The 14,906-nt window shown below is 40.0% G+C and overlaps 1 protein-coding gene across 1 annotated transcript in view; it reads left to right on the top strand.

Moving 5' to 3' along the window:
• The window catches only part of IMPG2 (interphotoreceptor matrix proteoglycan 2), a 74,218-nt gene that overhangs the window by 33,182 nt on the left and 26,130 nt on the right, over nt 1-14,906 (top strand). Inside the window, exons 7-10 of the mRNA XM_070403511.1 lie at nt 1,889-2,050; nt 5,901-5,959; nt 8,213-8,233; nt 13,208-13,452. Of these exons, the coding sequence (XP_070259612.1) occupies nt 1,889-2,050; nt 5,901-5,959; nt 8,213-8,233; nt 13,208-13,452 (487 nt within the window). The remainder of the gene's footprint in view (nt 1-1,888; nt 2,051-5,900; nt 5,960-8,212; nt 8,234-13,207; nt 13,453-14,906) is intronic.

Below are 14,906 nucleotides of genomic sequence, written 5' to 3' on the forward strand. Positions count from 1 at the left end.
TAGTTTCATTTTCTTGCATATATCTGTCCAATTTTCCCAACACCATTTATTGAAGAGACTATCTTGGCTCCATTGTATGTTCATGCCTCCTTTGTCAAAAATTAATTGAGCATATTGGTTCGGGCTAATTTCTGGACTCTCTATTCTATTCCACTGATCTATATGTCTGTTCTTGTGCCAGTACCAGGCAGTTTTGAGAACAGTGGCTTTGTAATACAGCTTGATATCTGGCATTGAGATCCCACCTACTTTGTTCTTTCTCAGGATCGCTGCAGCTATTCGGGGTCTTTTTTTATTCCAGATGAATTTTTGGAGAGTTCGTTCTAGATCTTTGAAGAAGGCCATTGGTATTTTAATGGGAAGTGCGTTGAATTTATAGATTGCTTTGGGTAGTATGGACATTTTAATGATGTTGATTCTACCAATCCAAGAACATGGTATGTTCTTCCATCTGTTTATGTCTTCCTCTATCTCTTTTTTCAACGTCCTGTAGTTTTCTGAGTAGAGGTCTTTAACCTCTTTAGTTAAGTTTATTCCTAGGTATCTTAATTTTTTTGGTGCGATGGTAAATGGGATTGTTTTTCTGATCTCCCTTTCTGCAAGTTCACTATTGGTGTATAGAAATGCCTCAGATTTCTTGGGGTTAATTTTGTATCCTGCTACATTGCCAAATTCATGTATTAAGTCTAGTAGTTTTTTGATGGATGGACTCATGAATTTTTAAAAATATGTATATATTTATTTCAGAGATGAAAAGAGAGGTAGAAACATCAATGATGAGAGAGAAGCATTGATTGGCTACCTCCTGCATGCCGCCCCCCCCCCTCCCACTGGGGATTGAGCCCGCAACCTGGGCATGTGCCCTTGACTGGAATCGAACCCAGGACCCTTCAGTCTGGGGGTCCAACACTCTATCCACTGAGCCAAACAGGCTAGGGCTGGACTCATGAATGTTTATTTAATTATTTGGATTATAATTCAGTATTCATTTTGTCACTCTAATTATTCCAGCCTTGGCCACTGGAAAACCTGTGTTCTAATGATACATAGTACAAAGAGTTTGGTGAAATGGTTTCAGATTCCACACAGCAATTAACAATTAAGAGACTACCACCTCTTCCCTGCTGGCATGGCTCAGTGGTTGAGTGTCAACCTATGAACCAGGAGGTCACGGTTTGATTCCTGGTAAGGGCACATGCCCGGGTTGCGGGCTCGATCCCCAGAAGGGACGTGCAGGAGTCAGCCAATCAATGATTCTCTCTCATCAATGATGTTTCTATATCTCTCTCTTTCTCTCCCTTCCTCTCTCTGAAAAATAAAAACATATTAAAAAAAAAAAAAAAGGAAACTACCACCTCTTGACCTTGGTGTAGTATTTAGAAAGAAATCCACAATTACCTGAAAAGGCTGTTAATATATTCCTTCCTTCTGCATACTTATCTGTATGGCTAGATTTTCTTCACATACTTAAACTGAAAGAAAATATTGTAACTGATTAATGCAGAAACAGATTTGAGAATCCAGCTGTCATCGTTAAGCCAGACATTAAAGAATTTGTAAAAATATAAACAATCTTGAGAAATAAGCTTCTAAGCTATTTCTAGATGACAATTTTAGCACAGTAAACTCTGTTTTAACTCACAAATGGTCAAATTTGGTGGTTATCTTTGAAATATGTTCTATCTTTCCCTGAACTAATCATTGTGTGTTCAAAGGAATGTACAAATGCACAGCAATTTTAATATTAACCTGTGTCTGAAAGTCTACCCAATTAGTTCCAAATTCAAACACTATATAGAAGAGCATCACTAGAAATTGCCTTTGGCATAGAACCTGGCATACAGTAGACAATCAATACATTTTTGTTGTTCTCTCCCTAAACTTTCAGATTAGCAATGAAATTGAGACTGTGATAGAAGAATCCACAAAACCAGCAGCTGAGCAGATTGCAGAATTCAGTATCCACCTTTTGGGGGAGCAATACAGGGAAGAGCTACGGGATCCCTCTAGCTTCCACCACCAGAGCCTTGTAGAAGAGTTTATCGCAGAGGTGAGTGATTTTTGTTTGTTTTTATTCATTTTTTAAATAAGCAAGACAGTTTTCTGGGATAAATGTCTCATATTCACAGCAATGTTTAGAGGCAGCTTTTGGACTCAAGCTCTCTATCTGCTTTGTTCGGGGGTGATGACTTAGCATTTCTTCAGAAAGCTCTGTGAAAAGTTCACTGAAAGACAGATGGGTTATTTCATTGAAACAAAATCTTCACACATTTGCCATCTAACAAATAAATGCTATTTCCAACATTTGCTGCAAAGCCAAGGAAGACTGTGTCCTGTGAAAAATGAGCATCTTTGAGGAACTACATACAATGTGTTGTTTTTCTTTGCGAAACATTATATTTAATTTCTTTAATTTTCATACTCAGTTCTACTTTTTTAAATTGAAAAATTTTGAACAGTTCACACTGTTCAAACCTGGTAAAACATGGTACCAAGTTCAGAGGACCAAACGGCATCCAGTGACCAGTCGATGTCCCTTCTACCTCTGTTCCTTGGGAGTAGGTATTTTTAATAAAGGGTTTCTTTAAAAAAATCAGGCAATAGATCATCTCATGATTTTCCTTTCTGGAAGAATTCTATATGGAACTTGAACTCAAGGTTCTTTCAGTCAAAAATGACCCAACTTGTCCCCTGCATGCCTTTGTTCTCGTGTAGTAAGACAATGAGTGCCCATCCTCCTCTCTCTCCAATTACGGGGCACACCATTCCTTCCTGTTTATTTCTTTTCCATTCCCTCTCGATGGGTTTCTTTTTGGCCACATTTTTCAATTCCATCACCTCAGACTAATTTCCTTCCCTAGACACTGTGTCTAGATGAGAAATAAAAATATGCACCTCTCAGCCAAACAGCATCGTTGCAGCCATCAGACATGGGGAGTGTAGGCCAGACAGTTAATTTTCCTAGCTCTGTGGCCAAGTTGGGAGGCTGTACGGTATGTGGAAGAAATGTCAGCCAGGCCAGTGGCCACCTTGTGTCAGATCGTGTCTTGGATCGGCTGTCTGGGTCTCTCTGCCCGTGGGTTAAAGAACCTTTAATAAGCCTCCGTGTTTGGGTAAACAAATATTCTGAATGGCTGCATATTTAGGACAGGCTAATAAACACTCTGAAAACCATCCCCTGCAGGGACTTTATGAGGTAGGGAGCTGTTGGCTTGAGGTGGTTTGAAGGTAACGAAGGGCCGGGGCCTGCCGTGCAACAGTTCCTTCTCTGGCCTGTCTCTACATTCCTGTCCCTTTACTTGGAACAAAACATCTACCACTGGGCCATCTTCGTGGGGTCTGGGGTGAGGCTCTGAAAGGTCTTGTCACCATGTTTACTACAAACTGAAGGAGGCCCTCCAGCTCTCTCCCTGCAGGCACAGCCACGGGGATTGTTCCTTCACTATTGTTTCTCAGCCAATATTGGAAGGCACATGGGGAAAAAAAAGCCTGTTTGGGGGACTGAGGGAAAAAAAATATTTTTTTTTCATGAGAAGAGTAAGAGTAAAATAAACTTGGGACAATGCCAGATATGACATTAGAGGGAAAGGTCAGGCTTGAAGACCGCTACAGTATCAACCCAGGGTCCTTGCACACTGCTTTGAGTTCTGTAGGCTGCAGGATGTCTGACAGCTCACAGAAACCATGTGGGAAAAAGCATCCATCTATAGACGAGGCCCAGGAGGACTAGTAACTGGTTCCCGGTCATTTCAGCCCCTGGAGTAGAAGGGGAAATCAGGTCTCCTCTTTCCTTTCAAAGTGTTCCTCCCTTTATGTCATACAGAGTCCCCTTATTTTAATTCAGGTAAGAACTTGTGGTGAGCTGCCCAGTTTCTCCCGTCCTGGTCCTGGTTCTAAACCGTATTTATTATGAGTCAGGGGAAAGAGGAAGAGGCATGCAATTCAATGGGAAGAATATAGGATTTGGTGTTGGAGAGATTTGGGGCTGAATAAGTTCTGATTCAGTCACTCACCAAATCATGACCCCTGGGTAAGTGAGTTGACATCTCAGAGTCTCAGTTTTCTCATCTATAAAATTGGGAAAATATGTACCTCTTGAGATTGTTGCAAGATCAGAAGTAATATTGCAAAATCAGGCATATAGCAGTCACTCAATACATTGTATCTATCATTAATCTTGATGTTAGTCAAGTAAAATGACTTCTTATACCTGAACACCTGTACAGTAATTAACTGGATATGATGAATTAAAATATCTGTATGTATTTATACTCAAGAGATGGCAAAGCCCCCCAAAAGATGGGTTTAGTAATAATAAAAATATGCAATTACTGTAAATAGCATTTTGCAGTTAATAGAGTACTTTCAGCTACATTCCTTTTAATCTTACAGAAACTGATGTGGTTGGTGAGCAGGGCAATATTAATTCTATAAAAGAGACATGCATGGCCACTTTGCCAGCTAAAGCAGCTGGGACTTATCCCTCAGTCTAAGATTCCTCGTCTTGGGATCCCATCCACTAAGAATTATAGCACCACTCCCTTTCTTCTCAGAGAATAAAACAAGGCAAACTATTATTATCATGTATTTGGATTCTGTATCCTTAAGGCATGAAGATCTTCAGTGAAACAAGATTTATTTGTTTGTTTTTTTGTTAATTTCTTTCAATTATGTTGGCATTCAAAATTATACTAATTTCAGCTGCATAGCATAATGGTTAGACATTTGTATAACTTACAAAGTGATTATTTGATGAGTCTAGTAACCATATGTAGTTATTGCAGTATTATTGACTATATTCCCTAGGCTATATATCCCTGTGATTATTCTGTAACTACCAAGTTGGACTTTAAATCCCTTCACCTTTTTCACCTAGCCACCCAACACCCCTCCCATCTGTCAACCATCAATTTGTTCTCTGTACCTATGAGTTTGTTCTATTTTGAACCAAAACTTTAAAAAAATTTTCACTCTACTGATTATACAAGGACTTGGTTTTAAAATCAGAGATCCACTAACAGAGTTCCCAAGTCTGCTGACAACTTCCTTCCCTTCTTCCAGTGTGAGCTCCATCATGACTTACTTGGTCAGATTGCATCTTCTGAAATGTGGTGGGTTAAATGTTAAATCTTGTTAAACATTTGGTATTTGTGGATAACTTGATTATTTTTAGCTATTTAGTCCAGTCTAGAATTCTCTTTTCCCTGCTCCAGTCACTAAGCAGATACTGATTTACATGGTGGGACATTACAGACGCAGAAATAAAACTGGTACCCACTGATGTGATGCTCATAAATTGATCTTTGGTCCAGTTAACTTACTGGCCACTGCTTCATCACCTCTTCGACAATCAGTGAACAAGGCCTCCCTTCTGGGGGGTAAGCCCAGACTTATAGATTTCTTCCTAATGTTGACTGTGCCCACAGTTCCCTTGTGTTGTAGGAACAAGAAACAGACACCACCAGACACTTTTCGGAAATGAACGCCTGACTGTCACTCTGTGTGCTGTAGCCAGACTCCCTATCCAAACACTACATTTAAAAATGCTGTTACAGCTCCTTGGGCAACTAATGTTCTTTTTCACGTTTCATCACATAGGGGAAAGAACAGTAATTGCCAATGAGAAGTATGCCCTTTACAATTTGAAGAAAAATTAATATTAAAGCACATTAGAACCTTAAAAGACAAAATGAAAAAGAAAAACCTATCAGTGTTGTGGTAAATACTATTTTCTAACATTGTAACTATTATTTTCTTAGTAATTTTCTGATCCATGTGTTTCTGTGTATGCATTAAAGCTTCTAATAGTAGAGGGTACACTTTATAGTCTACTCCTAAAAGCATTATTTTCTGCATCCTTTCCCACATTTCTACCTATTTATAAATTTTATTTTTAACAGATTGAAAATGCATTTACTGGGTTGCCGGGCTATAAGGACATCCGTGTACTTGACTTCAGGTAAATAGACTTACTCTAAAAATGCACTCTTTATTTTTTATTATTTTTAAAAAAATATATTTTATTGATTTTTTTACAGAGAGGAAGGGAGAGGGATAGAGAATTAGAAACATCAATGAGCGAGAAGCATCTATCAGCTGCCTCCTACACGCCCCCTACTGGGGATGTGCCGGCAGCCAAGGTACATGCCCTTGACCAGAATCGAACCTGGGACCCTTCAGTCCGCAGGCCGATGCTCTATCCACTGAGCCAAACCGGTTAGGGCTGCACTCTTTATTTTAAGTGGAATATCCTGTTGGGTATGTTATATACACAACAATAATTTAAAATGACTCAAATGCTGTAATTCAGTGCTATTTCTAGCAAATGTATATTCCTATTGCTAATATTTCCGGTGAGGAAACTGAGTTACAAAAAGGCAAAATAATGTACTCAAGGGACATACTGGATCTGTAGTGGGGCGAGGGTTAGAATTGGGAAGTCATGTCCCCCGCTTGCTGCCGGCATGTTGCACTGCTTTTATTTGGCGCCGAGGGGAGCCTGACGTCAGATTAGGTGTGACCTCCAGGTCCGACTAAAGCTTGTCCAGGTCTCACTGAGGTGAGTGGTGTCTTGGTGTAAGGCCACTCTGCACTCACCTTCTTTTCAAACATGACAGTTGTGAGTCAGAGACCTCTTTGGAGGCATTTCTTCCCTGCTCAGACCCACGGCATGACACTGGTGACGTTTATTGAGTGAGTACTTTGTATTAGGCACCTCATCTCCTGAGCCCACTTAATCTCCACCCCCCTCAGAGTGCATATTATTATCGATACTCATTTCACAGAGCAGCAAACAGGTTCAAAGGGATGAAGTTTTAGCCCAGAGTCAGAGAACCTGTGAATTAGCTTGTAAATTTGAAGCAAAGTGTCTGAACCTCCATTCCAGATCCAGCACTTTGAAGGTTGGAGCCTCTGGGGGATTGCTGTGGCCCAGCAGTGGGTGCAGTGCACTCTGAGCAGGGGCACTGGGTCACCTTGCAGCATCATTAACAGGGTCAACATCTTAACTGTGGCATAGTCTTGTCACAGCTTCTGGGTTTACCAGAAATTACAGCAATCACTCACACAGCATTTATAGTGTACCAGGCACTATATCTATATTAATTCATTTAACCCCAACAGCCATGCTATAAGATAGTTATAACCCCCCTCTCCGCCCCTGTTGTTTCTGATATGTAAAACAGAGCCCAGGGAATTTAAATAGTTTGCCTAAGGACACTCAGCTAGTTATTGGTGCAAGGCAGAGGGCAAGCATGATAAATCGACCCTCCACCTACCCTCACACCACAACCAGTCTCTCCACTTGAACCTTAGTGCTTTTTCACAGAATACCACCTCCAGCTGTGCCTAAAGCTCCCCTGAGAACCTGAGAATGTGAGGCCTTTGGGGATCCCCTCACTTGGCAGCACGGGGAAGGCAACATAGCCTTCGGAGTCAACTTTCCTGAGTTCAAACCCTGCCTTTGGCACTTCTGGCTGGATGGTTTCTGGTAAATTACCAAGTCTTAACTTCTCATTTACATAAAAAAGACAATTTACCTATTAACCTGCTTTATTAAATAATACTTTTGAAATACTTTAAATGATTTAGGTTTTTTTTGTCCCTCAGCTTCTTGACCTGTAAAATGGGGGTACTAATGATCCTTAATAAATCTTAATGAGGATTAATTGAATTAACTTTTGCAAAATGCTTAGCATAGTTCCCGGCACATGGGAAATTTTTAATAGAACTTAATAGTGTCTGTTACATAAAGTCAATAAATATTAAAGGCACTATCCTATAAGTCAGTCAGTCCTGACCTTTCCCAGCCTCTTAGCACCTTACTGTATGTTGCTTGATTTGGTTTTCATTGATTTCAATACTACATAGCACATCGCATCTCCCCAACAGTGTTCCTAGTTTTGTTATTGCCAACTACTGGAGTCCCCTGTTGACCTACTGAAAAAGTTTATTTATAAAGAGATAACCTTATATGAACTCTTTTAAAAGTATTTAATAAAGTTTAAAGATAGTAAAGACTTTTAAAATGGAACACTTTCTCCACCTTTGCTCACTTCCTTCAATCCACAGGAATTTGTCAGCTTCTGATACAATGCAAGCATTTTCACTTAAAGAAACATTTCAGAGGAAATATATTAATAACTTGTACTTTGATGAATGATATGACACATACAATTTTAAAATTGTGCTTAATACTTTTTTTTTTTTCCAGGTCCCCCGAGGAAAATGGCAGGTAAGGTACTTTTTAGTATTTTCTGTACTTTCAAATGAATGAGGAGTTAGTTAGAAAATGTGGTAGACCTAGGTTTAAGGGAGCATAGCTCAATTCTCTTATGACTTCCAGTATCAGTGTCCATCTTTGTACAGATCAGGGGTTGACAAAAATTTTCTGTTAAGGCTTAGATAGTAAATATTTAAAACTTTTTAGGCCATATAGTCTCCATTGGCAGCTACTCATCTCTGCTACTATCAGATGAAAGTAGATATTGGCGAGATATTGAAAACAAGTGTGGCTGTGTTTTAATATATCTTAATTTATGGACCCTGAAATATAAATTTCATATAATTTTCACATGTCACAAAATATTGGTCTTTTGATTTTTTTCAATCATTTAAAAACATACGATCCGTTAATTCAGTGACAGTAGGCTGGATGTAGCTTGCAGGCAGTAGTTTACAGACCTCTGTTATAGACTGAATACTGACAAGTACTTTTAAATAGAGGGAACGCCCTGGCTGGTTGCTCAGTGGTTAGAGTGTTGGCCCTTGGACCGAAGGGTCTTGGGTTTGATTCCTGGTTGCATGTTCCCCAGTCCCAGTAGGGGTGCAAATGGGAGGCAACCAATTGATGTCTCTCTCTCTCTCTCTGTGTCTCTCTCTCCTCCCTCCCTAGAAATTAATAGAGAAAGTATCCTCAGGTGAGGATTAAAAACCAAAAGAGGGTGGGGCCAAAGTAGGTTTATAGTTGTATGTGAAACAGAGTTTATTCTTGTATTATTATTATTCATTAATTATGGTATTATTTTCATATGGACAACTGTAAACCTACTCCTGCCGCACTCAGTATGGAGATACTTAATTTAAAATAGGAATAAAAACTTGCATTAATTTAATACTTTCAAGTATTCTATGCATCCAATAATATAATCGAGTGTCACTTTAAGTGGTAAATGAAGGGAAGAAAGCAGATCTCTGTAAGAGTTCATTTGCAAAAACAGCTGCTCTCTAGAATTTCTTAGAGGACGCATGTGTAATAATAGAAAAGCATAGTCAATACCCCTTGTGAAGGTTGCTTGTCATTTTTTGCCTTTGGGTTCCATATTTATTGAACATTCACTTTCTCTTGGAAGATTGACAAGTATAGTCTAGAATTTATGAAGTATATTCATGGGCTAAATGTGGGCATGTTTAGAGATACAGTAATACTCCTTCATTGTAATTAATACCTTATATTTGGAGAGGGCATTTTAACTTCCTCATTTTCATTTATATCATTTTAGAAAGTATTAATACGTGCCTACAAATTAGGTAAACCCTGTGTCTACAAAAATTAGTGACTGTTGGTCTCCACCCTCTAGGAACACAGACTAATGAAAAGCACTTTTAGAGATATGTCAAAGTACTGGTTCTTTCATTTTTTTTCATCTAACTCTCTTGTATCCCTGTGAGATAGTGAAAATGAGAATTACTATTCATTCTATTTTGGTGCTGAGAAAATTTTGCCTCAGGGAGGCAAATTGATTTGCCATATGTTACGTGACTATATATCAGATATTTTGACTAAGGGAATCAGAATGTGGGTTTCTGTACTGAGTATGTGTAAACTGCTCTGTGTGTGTTTGTTATAGGCACATTTGTTGATTGTCTGTACTCAACTGGAAAGCCTGGTTATGGGTGATTAGAATTTAAAACAACCCAAACTCTGATGTTACCCTATGACCAAAAGAATGGTTGCTGAGTGCTAAGTTCTCTCTAGGGATACAGACAACAATTCAATATGAAGCCATTAGATTTTATGATAAAATTGTTAACTTAAGTGCAGTTTCCAAAATTGTCAAGTGTTAGGTAGTTAATGACATTTATTCGTAACTGTTCAGTATACTTTTATTCTGAGCTGTGTATGAGTAAAAGTGTGGTGCAGAAATAGTCTATTTATATGATATATAATTTCTTTATAAACATGTATAAATGTTACATGTTATAAACATAACATAACAAAATATTATAAACATAAACATTTATATGCACATGAAATTTCTATTTGCTTTGTACCCCTTTCAAGACACACACATTATTTTAAGTTGGTAGGACTCATTTGAAGTGAATCAACAAAATATTTGCCTGGTGTACACACTTCAAATATTCAGCTCCAGACTTCATAAGTGTGCATCTTCTTCCCAATAGAAGTTTTATAAAAGAAAGGATATCTAAGTGTCTCTGAAAAGTCTTTATTTTGGTGACCTTAATGAGATGTGATTGCATTATTTTTTCTATTTAAAATCTGCACATGTCAAACAGCCAACAAGGGCATTTGAGGTGAGAGAATGAGAAAGGGAAAATTTCACCTCCACATGATTCAAATCTCTGGAAATAGCTGTCAGACAGAGAAACTTTCCTCTTGGAAGCAGCTGATTCAGTCTAGGTTGGAAGATGCAGGATGATGGTGGTTGGTTCCTTGGAGGTGTTAGCGCAGAGAGCCAGCAGAGCCTTCTTCAGGCAGATACGGCTTTTGGCTCTTTCAATCTGTCCCTCATCATGAGAAATCTCTGTGCTCCCTTTGCCACGCCGGAACTCAGTCTGTTCTGGGTCACAGGAAAGTTCCTGGCTCTGAGAATAGATGGTTTCCTCATATCTCAAGCATTTCTTTGAGTTCTCTTTCCAGGATAAAAACATGGTAATAAATTGTAGCATCTCTCTGAGGATTTTATCTTCTTTAATGAATTTATCCTCACTAGATCTGGTAGATTATAATAGAAATGTTCTTTTTAGATGTTCAAGGGAAACATTTGGGAAACAAATTTTGCCAATAAAAAGTTAGGCTAGTAATCTAACCTAGACTGCCTGACTTGCATAGATTTCTTGATGCAGGAATATTTCTCTTGATCTTCTCCATATGATATTTATAAGTCATGCAAGGCATATCATAGGCTCCTAGTAAAGGCTTGCCTCTCCTTCTCTGATTTTCTTATAGCCCAGAAACCAACTCAAGTGCTAACTGGTTCAGCCTTTACTGTCTTCTCCATTTTCCCCTTGTCACTTTTTCCTATCCTAGAGCCATGATAACACGTTAATATGTTGTGCAAAGACCCCAAAGAGAAGCTCATCTTCCTGGAGATGTGGGCGTGGTCCATCCACCGAGCTTGGGAGAGTGTGCACATTCTCACAGCGCAGTGCGCTGGCTGTGAGCAATGCCCCTAGATGATTACTCACAACACACTTGTGTGAAGATAATACATATGCTCTTTAGGGTAAAAAATTACTCCTATTTAGAGACTGAAAATCCTTTGGATTAAGTCAGGAGTACCACATACTGTCATTTATTTGCTTATATTAGTGAATACAATTGACCATTTGTTTTTTTCATTACTTTCAAATATATTTATTGAATTACGATGAGCCAGGCATTGTGCTAGATGCTTGGGACACATATGGTGTAGTGAGTTCTGACCAGTAGGTGTCCCTCTTACTGTTTTATTCCACCTTGGAGCCATCCTTTGGTTATTTTAATATATTTTACTGAAGTTATTTCTTTACGAAAAAGATCAGGAATTACCCTTGAATCAACATATTCTGACATGGGGAAAATTAAGCGGTTGAGGGATGCTAGATGACAAGCAGATGTCTCACCACTTAGAGCATCAGGTGTCAAAGTGCTCAGTCACCATGCTAAAGTGCCCAAACCACCCCATTGGAGGTGGCAGCTTATTGGGAGGAAACCTCACTGAAGTTACTCAGAGTGAGAAGTTCAAAGAGGCCTGGCTGCTTGAATGGCAGGGAAGGATGTCACTTTCATGGTATCCCCTGTAGTCCAGGATGTGATCTGCAGCAAGCAGGCCGAGGACAGGTCCTGCACCGCCAGGGCTCCGAAGGAGAGGTCTCTTAAGACCAATTCATGCTTACCAAACCACAAAACACCCTGCATTCTCTAGGATGCCAGCTGATGTATTTAAAATGAGAAATATATCTGCCAACTGACCAATTATTGCATTGGCTGGCTCATGCATTCTTTTTCTATAGGAACATATGTAGGCAGTTATAATCAAAAGTTTCCTTTGCAAGCTTGAAATCCGGAAAAGGAAGTTGGTGATTTTAGTGGCCAGTATCATCAAGCCATGCCAGCCTATTGTAGCTGTCTGCAGCCTAGGGATCTGTCTTCTGAGGAAGCCACAATACGCTGGTGAGAAGAATTCTACTCAATAGTAACACAAGTTAATTGACTAATTCCCTTTTTACTTGACTTCATGAGACCATTGTCATTATGTTGATACTTTTTCTTTAGATATGTTAATACCTTGATTAGGATGCAGTTCTCTTTTTATATTCAGACTAGAGGCCCGGTGCATGAGATTTGTGCACTGGAGGGGTCCCTCAGCCCAGCCTGAGTCCTCTTGCAGTTCGGGACCCCTCGCTCCTTATTGCCAGCCTGCAGCAGAAGGAGAGGCTCCCGCCACCACCACTTTGCTCGCTAGCCGTGAGCCCGGCTTCTGGCTGAGCAGTGCTCCCCCTGACCACCAGGGGGCAGCTCCTGCATTGAGCATCTGCCCCCTGGTGGTCAGTGTGCATCATAGCGACCAGTCATTCCACTGTTTGGTCAATTTGCATATTAGCCTTTTATTATATAGGATGAGTATAGATTTCTGTTCATTTAGTAGGCACTGGGTACCCCTCTTTCCCAGGTACCAAGCTGAGCATTGTGGATAGAAACTCAAGAAGAGACTGAAAGGCAGTCACTGTAAACAAAATCTTTATACAAAACAACAAAGGCTATAATCAAGCAACATATAAGAATATATAAGTAAGTTAAGAGGAAGGACTTAATTTATTTTTATGCTCTGATTTGGGAATCATTTTGCTCCTACTGAACGGTGATGGAAACCATGCTTTCTGAGACTCTCCCTCTAGGTCTAATGCTTGTTCTCCTGGGTTCATAGTCCTTCTTTTGTGCTTCCTTAGCAGTTCCTCATCTGTTCTCTCTTTTCATCCATAGTGGCACAGATGTATACTATGCAGTTACTTTCAACGGAGAGGCCATCAGCAATACCACCTGGGACCTAATCAGCCTTCACTCCAACAAGGTGGAAAACCATGGTCTTGTGGAATTGGATGATAAGCCCACTGCTGTTTATACAATTAGTAACTTCAGAGATTATATTGCTGAGACACTGCATCACAATTTTTTGCTGGGCAACTCCTCTTTGAATCCAGATCCTGGCTCCCTTCAGCTCATCAACGGTGAGTTTAATAACAATCATGAAGTCCTCTATAGTTTTAGTTCCTTTTCTAGTATGCTCTGGTGAAATGAATTTCCCTAAATATACATGGTTCTGAGCATTCTCTAGACCAGTGGTTCTCAACCTTGGCTGCACATTAGAATCATCCCTGAGGCCCAGAAATCAGGATTTTAAAAAGATTCCCAGGTGATTCTAATGTGCAGCCAAGGTTGAGAACCACTGCTCTAGACTGAATGAGATAGGAACCATCCTAAGCTGATTGGAAAGTTAGCCATGTACTACTTGGGATGGATTAATCAAGGGCTCTCTGGAATATCTGTAGATGGAAGGCCACTCTTTGTGGAGAACAGCATGATATTTAGAAATAGTTTAGAACTATGGAAGCAAACTATAAGAAAAAGTCAAGAAGTACCTGGAAGTATGAATTGAAATAGGCTGTAGTGCTGCTCCGGCAACCAAGACATCAACTCTCCAGAGGCAGGTCGGCTGTGAAGGCTTAAAAGCCAGAGAGCAGAAGAGAAGGAGCAGCTCAGGGAAGCTGCTGGAAGACCTTGGGAAAGAAGAACTGAGACTGGGTGCTGGGCAGGATCCCAGAGAATCCCACACTAAGTTCAGGCAGCTGTATAGGTCCAGTGATGACCCAAAGTCAACAGGTGGATCTGGGGTCAGCCAGGAGGGGCTGACTACTCTGAGTTTGTTTGTTTGTTTCTTTCTTTATTTAATCCTCCCTCGAAGATATTTTTCCCCCATTGATTTGTAGAGAGAGTGGAAGGAAGGGGGAGAGACAGAGAGAGTAACATCTATGTGAGAGAGACACATCGATTGGTTGCCTCCCGCACATGCCCTGCCTGGGCCAGGGATCGAGCCTGCAGCTGAGGTATGACTGGTATTGAACCTGTCACCCTTCAGTTTGTGGGCTGGTGCTCTAACCACTGAGAAACTGGCTAGGGTGGACTACTCTAAGTTTGAGTGTCCTAGTCAGGAGTGACCTAGTCAACCTGGGGCAGAGCTTGCTGAGTCCAGAGCTTAATGCATCAGGGACGTGGTGCCCTGTTAACTTGCTACTTCCGTTTACTTCTCCACAGTTTCTTCACTTGGTAGTTGAACTTTTAAAATGTCCAGAGTATATTTTACTGAGGTGACCCCCATAGGAGAAGTACCAGCTGCTAAGGAGGAAAATCCACAAGTGGGAGGCAATACTAATAATGATGCATGTTTACAGCCTCTCCAACTGCTACATAACCTGAGGGGAAAAGAAGCCTCTATATTTTTAGGCAGCTACCACCTAGGCCTCGTGTGTGTGTGTGTGTGTGTGTGTGTGTGTGTGTGTGTGTAGACAAATAAAAGCAGACACAAGGGAGAAAAAGAAAAGAGAGAAAAACTTTTAACAAAATTTTACTCTGTATAATATAATTCCTTACTTCCTAAATAAGATATTTTTTGCTCTGGCTGGAT

This window comes from Myotis yumanensis, unplaced genomic scaffold (genome assembly GCF_028538775.1).
Source record: "Myotis yumanensis isolate MYYU_CA2020_CCGP unplaced genomic scaffold, mMyoYum1.0.hap1 SCAF_2, whole genome shotgun sequence".
Classification (NCBI taxonomy): domain Eukaryota; kingdom Metazoa; phylum Chordata; class Mammalia; order Chiroptera; family Vespertilionidae; genus Myotis; species Myotis yumanensis.